This window comes from Solanum lycopersicum, chromosome 1, assembly GCF_036512215.1.
Source record: "Solanum lycopersicum chromosome 1, SLM_r2.1".
Taxonomy (NCBI): Eukaryota; Viridiplantae; Streptophyta; class Magnoliopsida; order Solanales; family Solanaceae; genus Solanum; species Solanum lycopersicum.
In genome coordinates this window covers 82,773,496-82,787,539 of record NC_090800.1, presented here as the reverse complement: position 1 = coordinate 82,787,539, position 14,044 = coordinate 82,773,496, and the positions used below count along the sequence as shown (strand labels likewise).

General features: G+C 29.7%; 1 protein-coding gene and 1 pseudogene across 1 annotated transcript; one reads left to right on the top strand and one right to left on the bottom strand.

The window, feature by feature from the left end:
• The first annotated feature begins 3,181 nt into the window (after positions 1-3,181).
• LOC101246872 (cyclic nucleotide-gated ion channel 1-like) lies at positions 3,182-6,739 on the top strand (annotated as a pseudogene).
• Positions 6,740-6,873: 134 nt separating this feature from the next.
• On the bottom strand, positions 6,874-8,540 carry LOC101246573 (beta-D-glucosyl crocetin beta-1,6-glucosyltransferase-like). The gene has a single exon (XM_069288135.1). The coding sequence runs from the start codon at positions 8,431-8,433 to the stop codon at positions 7,075-7,077; it is 1,359 nt and encodes a 452-aa protein (XP_069144236.1). The 5' UTR covers positions 8,434-8,540; the 3' UTR covers positions 6,874-7,074.
• Positions 8,541-14,044: the final 5,504 nt, after the last annotated feature.

Genomic DNA, 14,044 nt, shown 5'->3' with positions numbered 1-14,044 from the left:
GCATCTATTGAAAAATATATTCATAATTATATTTACTTAATTGGAATTATATGTACGTACTCCTATAAATTATAATATTTGAATAAGGGCAAGTCAGTCAAACTGTAACTTTTTATATTATTAATAAATAAATATGTTTAAAAATAAAGTTTAAAAAATAAGATCAAAATTACGGTAACAAACCTGAGCAAACAAATATGTGTTGGGTGCTCCTATCAGTCCAACAGCTAACTCAATGTCTACCATACATTATAAAAAATAGTGGTAATATTAATAATCCAACAGTAGCTGGTGTGAAAAATGATAAAGTTAATTTTTGAAATGTCATAAATTTTTTTAGTATAGTTTTTAAAATAGTTTAGTATATTATTTGAAATAATTATCTTGTAGATATATTTAGATATTTTAGAGGAAGTGTTAGAAAATAAATTCAACGATTTTGAACTAGCAAAAGATTTTCTAAATATACTTCTCCTCTGCTATTCTCTACACCTTGATATATTGATATAAATAAAATTTTACAAACTTGAAATTTCAAAAGAAGATTAAGTTGTTATATGTTAATACTCATTAATCTTGGAAATAATAATGTTATTTCCTATCGTGTTGCTCAACTTCCGTACACGTGTGTCGTTTCAAATTTAAAAATGCCTCATGTACGTAAAAACAACAATTGTAACAAGTAAGTTATTTTTACGTTCTAATTTCTTAGCACTCAATATAATTTGGTACTGATATTGCTTGCTTTAATCTGTTTCGTCCTATTTTTTTGTTTTTATTCTGTATGCAGGACTTATATGTACTGAAGATGAAGGGACCGACCGACAAAATTATAATGAATGAAGCTTAGAATTTAAGATCTTAAGAGTAAGATCGATTGATTTTTTATTGTAATTTATAAACGTAATAGTTGAATATGATAAGTATTATTTGTTGAGATATTATAAACTATTAACAATGTGATTTAAGTTATATAATCATAGTTTTATTTCATGTTAAAAAATAAAATAATGGATCATTGTGTTAATAATAGACAATTTTGTAACAAAGATTAAAATTATCAATTTTTATAAGTTAAAATTAATACTCAGAATTAACTTTTCGAGGGCAGTATTGTTTTTCCCATGTTCAGGCCAGCCTGGGTTACAAACTTTTTTCTTGCTTTAGTTTTTCTTTTTGTCTTTTTCTTGAATTGTCTTCTTCTAATTCTCATTTATTTTAATTAAAATATATTTCGTTCGTTTCAAAAATGATGACCTATTTTGATTTAGAATGAAGTTTAAAAAAAGAAAGAAAATTTTATAATCTTGTGGTTCTAAATTAAAGTTATGTTAAGTATACCAAAACGACCTTTAATCTTGTGGTCTTAAACATATTATGTGAAAAATTAAAGTTAAAGTGTTGCCAAAAAAGAAAAGTGATATTTTTTTTTGAAACAAACTAAAAAGAAAATATGTGTATTCTTTTTGAAACGGGGGAGTATATAAATAGAATAACTTTTTTATATAGTAATAATATGTTTCCAAATTTCATGGAAAAAAATTCACCGTCCTTATACTTAATTAATCAATTTAATTAATTAACGTATCATTCAAAAACAAACATAAGATGTGAACTTGATAGGGCAAATTATTGAGGTCTTCTAATTGGATATATAATTTAAGCATGTGAAACAATTTTTGCTTAAACTATTGGTACCACACAAAGCATATATATTACAAAAACAATACTTGTGTGACTTCATGGAATTTGGCTGTCAATATCGAATCTTTTGACCACAACTTTTATATTAATCATATCATTAGGTATAATTACTTCTCTAATCATTTTTTAAGTTATCTATATTTCAACTTTTTGTACTAAACTAATGGTGTAATAACCAGATCAATTGAACTTAGGCTACTTTCTCAGCATGGAAGCTACTTTAATGAGAAAATATAATTAGAAATTGCTCTTTCTTTCTTCTTTCTGACTTCTTTTTTATTTACTTTCCGTTTTCTTAAGAAACTTCTAAGTAATGAAGGACCAATTAAAAGCCAAAAAGTCATTTCTTGCTGATTAAGGTCAATTAAAACTTCTTATCTTAATTATGAAATTCAACCGTGTGATTTATTTTATAACTATCCTATCACTTGTCACTTATTATAAGACTTTGATTAAACATCTTTTCATAACACGGCTTGACACAGTCTATCCATGCAACACTATAGGCAGATTCAGAATTTAAATTTTGTATGGATCATTTGATTGGGAACACGTTATCCTATTCCATCATGTATACCGTATATAAAATAACTTATTCCATCACGAAGGATAACATAATTCTGCAATGAAATTAGTATACCTTGTGCATGGATTCAAGATATAAAATAAAATAAATAACGTTGGAAGCGAAAATTAAACTTGGATTGGTTGGACAAACTGAACCCTTTTCACTGTTAGGCTAAGCGTCACACTTTGTGCTAAATGGAGTCAAAATTTAATATACCTATAAAATTTCAAAAACTGAATAAATATAGGGTGTTATTTTCAACAAAGTGGGTTCGTAGGTCCGCCCTTCACTATAAAAATATTAAGTATGAGCAAAAGAAATGTACCCAACTCTAATTGAATATCCTGTTTTCTAGATCAATAATATACATTTTCCTCCAAAATTTTCAAAAGGTTCACTCACATTTCTTTTGAAAAAAAAGTTGTAATATTTAAATAATGGAAAAAGTTGGTCCAAGGTTACACACATGTGGAAATTCAAGAACAGGGAAACATTTTCCTTTTTAGCAGCTTTTCATTGACTTGTGACTGTAGTCTTGAGAGTTTCTTTGTTCCCCTGCAATGATCCAATTGTACTTTTTATTTATAACAGCAATCTCTAGGAACCTGCTCATCATCCACCTTCTTATATACCCCTGAGCAAAGTACTCTACATTATTAGTTTCTCTTCAATCCACTTTCTCAAGGTGTCTATACTTTTACCTTTCTTTTATATATACATACACTTGAAATTTACTATACTAAGTTTGAGTTCTTATGTATGTTCATGTTGCATAACATAGCATTTTGAGATTTTGTGTAAATAAATGGCTGAGTTAACTTAAAGAATCATCTTATAGAATTCAAGTTACAGTTTCAATGTTATACAATTGTTTCATTCCTGGATAAGCTGTCATTGAAAAATTACTGATTTAGTTTGCATTTCATTCAGTTGGAAGAGTTGGGCTCTATGCTAGGAGAGTAGAATAGTGTAAAAGGAAGGAATTGTTTGGCCATTTTCCTTCTGGAATAGAGAAGTTGATGAGCATACAGTATAGCAGAAGCTGAAAATGAAGATTCTCAATGAAGAAAAATATGTGAGGTTAGTTCGATAATCAGCATCCTCTATCCTGTATTTTGCAGCCCTTGACTTGTGAACTAACACAACATGAATGGTCTTATCAGATGTACATTTTCAAGTTTTTTTTTTTCATAGTACCTTTTGTACAAGTGCTATAGCATAGAATTGTCTATCTAATATGACCTGTTGTTCTCAGGTTTGAACACTGCAAGTCAGAAGAAAATGGGATGTTTTCAGTCAGAAAATCATCGATCAGCTCATGCATAAGTACTATTAGAAGAGGAACTGCGAGGGGTTCCAATAGAATATGTGGCTTACTAAGAAAATCACTGTGCACCCCTTTCCTAAGTGACAGTTCAGGAAAAGTTTCAGGATCATCAAGAAACAAAATTCTTGATCCTCAGGAACCATTTCTTCAGTTCTGGAACAAAGTATTTATCTTCGCTTGTATTATTTCACTGGCCATTGATCCATTGTTTTTCTACATTCCTGTCATTGATAACAAGAGAAAGTGCCTTGATTTGGATCGTACATTGAAGATCCCTATTTCTATTCTTAGATCAGTCTCCGATCTTATCTATATCTATCATATCATCTTGCAGTTTCGCACTGGCTTTATTACTCCTTCTTCTCGAGTATTTGGTAGGGGTGAGTTGATTCAGGACTCTTCTCTTATAGCCAAGCGATACTTGTTTCCTTATTTCATCATTGACGTTTTAGCCGTTCTTCCACTCCCACAGGTTTGTGTCTAGTTCCATTGTATAGGTTGTACAGATTAAATTGAGACAGTATGATATCTATGTAACATGTATACTTTAAACTTTGTTGGTACAGATGGTGCTATTTATCATCGCTCCCAACACAAATCGTCCCATTTCTTTGGTGACGAGAAAACAGTTGGTGATTGTTATACTTGCACAATATATTCCAAGATCCCTTAGGATATACCCATTATACAAGGAAGTAACAAGGACAACGGGATTTTTAACTGAAACTGCATGGGCTGGAGCTGCTTTCAATTTATTCCTATTCATGATTGCCAGTAATGTATGTTTTTCTTATATCAGTCATCAATCATCACATATCAGTTGTGCTTTAAGTTATAATATGGTCAGAGTATGCAGAATTTCTTACATGCCTTCTGCAAAAATAAGTCATTTCTGAGATCAATACTGATGTTACATTACGTATACATGTTCTTGGTTCCCTTCACATGCGCAAATGTCTGAACTCAGGTAGTTGGAGCGTTTTGGTATTTGATCACAATAGAAAGACAAGATGACTGCTGGCGCAAGGTATGTAGGGGTATTAAAAAGTGTGTGCTAGACAGCATCTGTTGTGGACATCCAGGGAAAGCAAACACTCAATTTCTAAATTCTTCTTGTCCTCTCCTGAAACCGGAAGATGTACAAGAGCATGACTTTGATTTTGGGATATTTCTTGATGCTCTTCATTCTCGAGTTGCTGAAAAAAGAAACTTCTGGTCCAAACTCTCCTATTGCTTCTGGTGGGGGCTGCGAAATTTAAGGTCTGTCGTCCTGCTTTCTGTTTTTTCATTAATCCTGACAAATCATTTGATAACTTTCTCTCAGCTAAACAGATTCTTCTGTCTTATGTATCTCAGTTCTCTTGGTCAAGACCTTAAGACAAGCAACTCTGTATGGGAGATTCTCTTTGCCGTCTTCATCTGCATTGTTGGCCTGATTCTGTTCTCGTTGCTTATTGGCAACATGCAGGTACGCATCACTATTCTTACCTTTAAGTCTTGAACAAGTCAACTCTGTTTTAAAGTGAGAATTCTTCATATTCAATGCATTGATATGCATCGAGTAACTTTAATCTCTTCCTCTTAGTTTATGAGCTATAAGAAAGTTTGAATAAATCAATGATTTGGCAGTGCCAAGATTCAACCCCTTTTGTTTTCAAGATGAAGTTGTGAGTTCACATTAGCCAAACTAGAGGAATAGATGAAGCTTTTTCACATTGGAGAATTGAACTCAACTAAAGTTGCATTCGTTTCTGGCTACAGGAATATTTGCAGTCTATCACAGTTAGAGTAGAAGGAATGAGATTGAGAAGGCGAGATGCAGAACAGTGGATGTCTCACCGCATGCTTCCTGAAAACCTGAGAGAGCGTATTCGAAGATATGAGCAGTACAAATGGCAAGAAACTAGAGGTGTTGATGAAGACTATCTAATTTCTAACCTTCCCAAAGACTTGAAAAGAGATGTAAAACGCCATCTATGTTGGTCTTTGCTCAAAAGAGTGAGTGCCTATTTTTGTGCTCATCATGCCCTTTCTTGCATTCTTGAAACTGTTGATCTTATTTGATCTTTCACATGCAGGTTCCCATGTTTGAGAAGATGGATGAACAGTTGCTGGATGCATTGTGTGATCGACTAAAACCAGCTCTTTTCACAGAGAATAGCTTCATTATCCGAGAAGGTGATCCAGTGAGTGAGATGCTTTTTCTCATGAGAGGTACTTTATTGACTATGACCACCAATGGTGGAAGAACTGGTTTCTTCAACTCTGCATCTCTCAAAGCTGGTGATTTCTGTGGAGAGGAGCTTCTTACATGGGCTTTGGATCCTCATTCTTCCACGACTCTTCCCTCCTCAACTAGAACAGTAAAAGCTGTCATAGATGTCGAAGCTTTTGCTCTCACAGCTGATGATCTCAAGTTTGTCGCAGCTCAATTCAGACGTCTTCATAGCAAGCAGATTCGGCATACTTTCAGGTATGTACACAAATTCTTGTTCAATTTCAGAACACTTGTACTGACATCAGTTTTGGAGAAGGCCATTAGCAATTTCAATGTACTTTGGGCTGTTTCAGGTTCTATTCACAGCATTGGAGGACATGGGCAGCCTGCTTCATACAAGCAGCATGGCGTCGACACTGCAGGAACAAGCTTGAGAAATCTTTGAAAGAGGAAGAAGATAGACTACAGGCTGCATTAGCAAATGAGACAGCAAATTTACCAAGTCTTGGAGCTACCATTTATGCATCAAGGTTTGCTGCTAATGCGTTGCGTGCCTTGAGGCGCAACCATCCAAGGGGTTCCAAATCATTCACCAGATTGAGTCCCTTGCTGCTTCAGAAGCCAGCTGAGCCTGATTTTAGCTCCTAAAGCTGGAAATATTGGAAAGGAAAGAGGCTCATCTATGACAGTTTGGTTTTAAGTGGTAGTTTTTACAGATAGAAGAGTCTGCTAACTCTTTCAAACATTATAAACCATGAACATAATACAAACACATCTCTACTGCCTTGTAAATTGTAGTGTTCCACTAAACTATGACTTCCACTAGATTTTAGCTTATTTTACATGTTGTCAGTGACTTGTCACAGTCTAAATAAAATTTTAATAGAAGCAGAATATTTGGCATATTCTTAGCCAGGTTTAATACCTTTCTCCCAACAAAAATATCAACAATTCTGATAAATAAGTTTGAAATACCCCTCAACTAGAAAACTTAGAGACTATATATGGCTCACATATCTTTTAAATAGACACATTGTTGATCATGGAAAATACAAATAAAAGAAATGCAAGACTAATTCTACAATTTATATTAAGTCAATAGGATCGATAACCAATATCTGAAAAAAGAACAAGTAGACAAATGAAATTTAAAGACTATTAAGTAAGATTTGATCCTAACAAAAAGAGGAACAAAAGTACCCTTAGCTACTATACTATACTATATAATATAAGCATCTACGTGAAAAAATACTACTCCTAGAATTTAGCACATAGCTTTCTCAACTCCTTGGCAACTTGTTCAATTTCTTCATCTCCTTTCATACAAAGCTTTTCCTTCATGTCCTTTGCCTTTTGCCTTACAAATTCACCATCCTTATCGAGCACAACTTGGTTAATTATGGCTGCAACTTCCTCTCTATGAAGCTTTCCATCACTGTTCCTCACAACTTCTACAGCAATGCCAACATCTTCAACAAGCCTACAATTAATTGGTTGATCAATATGCATAGGCATCGCGATAATCGGGACCCCATATTTCATACTTTCCATTACAGAACTCCACCCACAATGACTCACGAATCCACCAATACTCGAATGCTCCAAAATTTTTGCTTGTGGGGCCCATCCATTAAAAACTTTTCCCCTATTCCCTACCCTATTGAAAAAACCTTTAGGCAAAGTCTCTTCAAGTTCAAGATTTTCCCCCTTTTGGAACCTTATTGGCCATATAAAATTAACCTTGCTATTTTCCAACCCATAAGCAATCTCTACAAAATCTTCTTTTGACAAAAAATATTCACTCCCAAAAGATACAAAAATTGTGGATCTCTTCTCTTTTTCATTCAACCATGTTATTAACTCTGATTCACTATCTTCAAGTGTAGGTTCTTGAACTAAAGGACCAAGAGGTACAACTCTTTTACCAGTTAAATTAGTGATATAATCACTATATTTACCCTCAATCTCCTTAAAGCTTTTAATCAAAACAATATCACAAGATAGGTAAAAACATTCTCTAACTCTCCTTTTATCTTCTTCAAGCTTTTCCACAGACATAGTTGCTTCTTGTTTCTCAATACGAGCTTTCTCATAATCGCGGTAACAAATAGACGAAAATGGAAATTTTATACCTGGCTTGTTGAACTCATGCAACATGTAAGCTGTCATCGTGGAACTACTGCTAATAAACTCAACTGCTGGGATTTTTAATTCAGCTGCAGCTTTTGGAGCCCACGGTTGGAGAAAATCATAAATTAATAAATCGGGTTTTAGGGTTTTCAAAATTAGGGCAAAATCGGGGCTAGCTAAGTCAAAAGCTTCTTTGAGAGTGTTCATGAGATGAGGCGGAAGGCCATTTGTAGTGTGGTGACTTGGAGGAAGATCTGGTAAATTTTGGAGATTAAGTTCCAAGAGGTGGATCGATGGTGAAAATTCCGGGCTAAGTTTTTTTTCGATACAGTTCAGGATCACTGGCGTAGAACATAAGTAAATAATGAAGTTTCTTTGGCTAAGCTTTTTGGCTAACTCTAGGAACGGAGAGATGTGACCATAACCTAACCATGGAAACATTAAAACATTAAGGCATTTATCGCCATTATTCGTGAATCCATTCATGATTAATTATTCGACTGTTTTTTTCAATCTCAAACTTGTATGAAATTGTTTCGATGGATCTATTCGTATTTAAAGTTGATCAACAAGTTCCCCATATGGTATGTGCATTAAATACACTAACACGTACAAGGAAAATGAGATAATGTATTTTTGGTGTACGTATAATATCTGCATGGTTCATTTTCCTTTTACGTTGATCTACATTCTTTATTATTTTTTCCCCTTCCATTTTGATTTCTCTAATTGGTTGAATTTCTTCTTCCAGTTTATATCTGGTAATTAGTACTGCTAATTGTGGAAACTATCGTTGTTATTATGTTAGTTGGGTAAATTAATACCCAACGGAAAATTAATCCATATATATAAATAGAACCCTAGATTCCCAAGTGTTTCTATATATACTGCTATTGGACAAGATCCAGAAAAGGTAGCAGAATAATAATATATATATATATATATATTTAGATTCTGTGGTTTTTATTTTTCAATTTTTTTAAAACCATGCTATTAATGTAGATGTTACGTATAATTCTTCTATAATAATTTATTTTATTTTTTTTAAAAAATAACGTCCGATAAGCTACATATATTATTTTCATACTTATTTATTTATGGAAACAATGACGATAAATTTTGACGTTTTAACTCATCTCATTCGAGTAGAATCTTTATAAACTTTAAGAAATATTTTTTCACTTGAAAATCTTTGTTGCTATATTCCCCAAAATTTAGCTCTAGTTTGAGCAGACTACTATAATTATATACGAGATAAACTTTGATTGAGGTAATGTTAATTGTTAAGTGTTTAATTAGTAGGGTATCTTGCGGGGGGGGGGGGTTCTTTTTGAGTCTTCAAATCGATAAATATTTCACAAAGTCTAAAAAATTGATGAACTACTCTCCTATTATGATATCAGCAAAATAAGTAATACTGATTTGCCCTCCCTAAAATCATGATTTATATTGCCCTCCTATTAATTAAAAGAACATGATTTAAGGGAGGGCAAATCAGTCCATATATTTACAAATACATGTTATTTTTATTTTTTTTCATAAGTAATAAATAAAATAAATTAAAGAAAAAAAGAATAAATATATCTTCGAATTATCAGAAATGGTATGCAGATATCATCCGTCATACTTTTGAGATATTACTGTCTCTGTCGTTCAAAAATTAAAATATGTATACCCTTTATACATGGTTAAAATTATTTTTTAGGCATGATTGAATAACTAGGTCCATGATGTCTTTGTGGAGTCTAATTAAGTACATGGCACAGATAACTTGTACTATATATTTGCTAATTTATTACTGTTTGATAAATATTATCTTAGTTTATTTTTAATTGTCATAATTTTCTCATTTAGAGTCAAATTATAAAAAATTTGACTTACATTTTATGATATATTTTTTCAACATTTTGATATGCCAAAAATGGCAATTTATAGTACTTAGCTTTTCGTATAGTTTTTGGAGTATTTACAATTTTTTGTTTAAAATATCAAATTAATGTAGTCTAATTTAACTTCAAAAATTATTTAAATTGACTTACGAATAATGCAACATGACAAGTAAAAATAAACGAAGAGAATAGTAATTAAATAACCTTCGTGGATCGATACATAATCTTAATCTTATCTTAATCTTAATATAATAGAAAGGAGAATTATAGGCAGGTTGATGTGACACCTCTCTATGATCTCCACATGTATTTATCTTTTTTCTCATTTTCATGGATTTTCTTTTTTATTTAAATTAATTATTTTATTGCAAAAGTCATTATTTAATTTATTACAATAAGTATTATATTAATGGAAAAACATTTACAACAAAGACTCTTCATATGCCAACTTACAAAGAGTAATTATTCATAATTCATACCTCTCTAATTTATATTATTAAGAAAAAAATATTTTTTTAATTTTTTGTCCTTCTTCTAATTACAATTACGAAAGAAAAATATTTTTTGAATATTTTAAGTATTTTATCTTTATTATTTAATGTATATAAAATGTATATTATTTAATTAAATACAAAAAATATATATATAAAATAAAGCTAGATATAAACAAGATGATGTGGCACCACTTAATGACCTAGAAAACTATTTATCTTTATTCTCTCTTTTTTGAGTTTTTTCATTCATGTTTTTCATTAATCAATTTATTACAATCATATTCATTACATATAATTATATCACATGAAAGTTACCAAAAAAACTCCATCTATTTGAATTCTCTAATTAAATAAGATGTCTTCTCAACTTCCTTTTACTTAATTCTCATCTATAAATAACAATCATATATGGTGTTGTTGCATGTCCATTTCTAATTTCTCCAACTTCATATTGTTAATATCTTTTTTTTTTCAGCTTTTATGAAGATTATAGATATGTATATTTTTTTAGAATTTTTTCTTGTGTTACAATATTCAAGCAAAAGTTTTTCAAGATGAAGAAGAAAGGTTAAAGGTGGTGTAAGATTCATCAAAAGAGATGATTAAAAATTAATTTGATACAAGTCATCAATATGAAGAAGAAAGTTTAACAGTGCTGGAAGATTCATCAAGAGTTGGTCAGAGTAAAATTTGAAAAAGTAGAAGTTTCAATAATTTACAAATATATAGATGCACTTGTTGTTGCTTATATATTTTTTCAATTAATTATTTATCCATCAAGATATGTATCCTTCAAGAACAAGATTATATTACAAAGCATACTTTTTGTATCAAGGGCAACATGATTTTTCACTGATTATTTTGTTGCTTAAATAAATTTTTTGATATTTTCATTATATAAACTTGTCTTTTGGATATAAAATTCATATTCTATATCGATATATATTATGTATATAACATGTATATAACATGACATAATTTCTCGATCAAGAATATTCCATCATCTTTTGTTTTGCTTTATCCGCTTCTTTTCATTCTAATTTAGATGATATAACACATTTTTTTCTTTTATGAATTTTGAATTGACTAAAAAGGAGATGAGATCCTCCTTCATTAAGTTTTGTTTCGTATTTGTTAACACTTGTGTAAAGTTAGTCTATATATATGATTGTGGGACTCAAATTTGTTCTGTCAATATCCAATTACAAATGAACGTATTTTCTTAAGTTATAGAAAATTGATATTTGTTTAAGTTGATTATGAAACTGAAAAAATGAGTTTACTCTCTTCATTAATTAATTTGTTTGATAACTAAAAAGAATTGTAATATTTGTTCCAGCTAATTACATCTCGTAAATTACAAAAAAACCTTTGTTTATTCACTTTTTCTACTTAAATGACATATCTCCTCAACTCCTTTTTACGATTCTATTAATTACATCTACATTAGTTCTCCCAATATATAATGGATTTAGATTTTAGTCTATCATTTGCACATCAACTATTCAAGATTTGCACGTAGAATATTTTCATGGAAGCATATGTTTTTTTTTATTTGTGGTTGTAAACTTTTGGTAACAAGAGATACTCTAATTTTGTTTAAAATTAAAAAGGAAATACTACTATGTTGCTTTGTTCTTTTTTTAGCGGGTTGATCCATCTCACACTTACAATATCTATTTATATTTTTTGCTAAATAAAGATGTCTCCTCAATTCCTTTTTACTTAATTCTTTCTCTCTTTTTAGGACTTCTTTTCATTTTTCTTTCATTTACATGATATATTAAGTTTACTCAAAATTAATTCATTTATCTATTTCACAAATGAGCATTCTAAATAAATTTAAAAATAAATTATTTATTTTCTGATGACGTTATGTACATATTATGTTCTTAAAAATTCATTTTTGATAATTATTTAACATTGTTAATGAGGGCAAAAATGAAAGAATTTTTCAACATCTCTCTTAAACTTGGAACAAATCAATTATTTTGAACTATGAAAAAAGGCTCAACAATTTCATTTATCTTGAAAAAGAGGGAGTATATATTATTTATTAAAACTCGATATTTTCAAAGTTTTGTACTAAAATAATAATTTTTTTTTATTTTCTAACTTTTTAGTAATTAAATAAAATGACCACAACAGAACATACAAAATACACACTAAAATGAATTGAATTATTATTTTAGTGAAATATATTGAGTAAATAAAAATTAACTTTTAAATTTGTGTGAAGACGAAAAAATTATAAATAATTTCAATATGATATTAAAAACAAACAATAGCAAAAACTCTTATATACTAAAAGTCCTACTTATTCTTTTTTTCCTATTTTTTGCTTTTTTTGTCATTATTTAAATTGTGATTTCTCTAAATAATTATACATTTAGTGAGTTTTGTAACTCCTCAAGATTTAAAATATTCACTATTTATTATTTGTATAATTTTTCTTTGATAATTAAAATAAATAAAAATGACTATAATTTTGTTTTGAGTTGTTTGTTGAAATATTAATATTGATTGCTTTTCAATTTTACTATTACAATTTTTTGTATTTATATTTTATTTGATTAAGATAGTTAGTCGTTCTTTCCTTTTTATTACTATTGACATGCTTTTTGTTAATTTTCATATTTTAACTTGCACAATTTTTTAAAAAATTAAAGAATTTTATAAAAGATTATGTACCTAACAAGTATGTTTTTTTTGTTAAATAAATCATATTGAAGAACTATATTTAAAAAGGCCTAAGTTCAGTAGTTTCTTATATAAAAATAAGCATTCATACTTTTAAAAGACGAAGAGGACAAATTATTTACGTTTCATTTGATGATCCGCGACAAATAGAAAATTAAATTAGCTTTTTTTCCTCCCAATATATAAAACATTTTCTTTTCACCCCAACAAAATAATACAAAAAGAATATCTTGTAAATTTAAATAATTATTATAAACATTTTATAGTTTTTACTAAGTATTGATCATATTTCTTATTTTAGTACGTGCTAATTTATAATAAAAAATATTTTTAAATAATTATTCGCGCGAATATGTTAACTAGTATGCGTATATAACTAAAGGAGGGGTAATGATAAATGGACATTCTTCATTAGAAAACAAAACAAATTAAAAGAATATTATTTCGTTTGGACTAATTTACGAAGTTCCTATCCATATTATAGTGTACATAAAAAAAGATTATAAAAAATCAAGGTTGGTGTGACCGTGTGGCGACCAATTGAAATTATTGGCAGCAGCGTTCATCAGAATAGAACCTACCTTAGTTACTCCTTTCTGCTCAAATTAATTTTTTTTGATATAATTAGTTTGCAAATTTTAGAAAATTAATATTCAATGTAGAGAGATCATATTTCAATTAGCACATAAATAATGATTAAAAAAGCTCCTCAAAATGATTATCTTATAAAAAAATATAAAAAAATAAATAATCATGACAGATAATTTGAAACGAAGAGCACACATTATTTATCAAGTAGAATATTTTCTGTTAACTTTACTTGATCAATTTATGAACAATAGAGAGACGTTATAATATTCTTTTGTTTTCTTTTTTTCCCCATGTCTTGTGATAAGTCCATTAATTACATAACAAAAAACAGAAAGTCAAAAAAGCTTGTTGAAGGTTAGTTGATGAAACCAACTACATCCCATTAACTGGCCACCAATAAATGGAAGCTTACGTGCTCTATTT

Coding starts and splice junctions, on each gene's coding strand:
- LOC101246573 (XM_069288135.1), bottom strand. CDS start 8,433: ATGAATGGATTCACGAATAATGGCGATAAATGCCTTAATGTTTTAATG.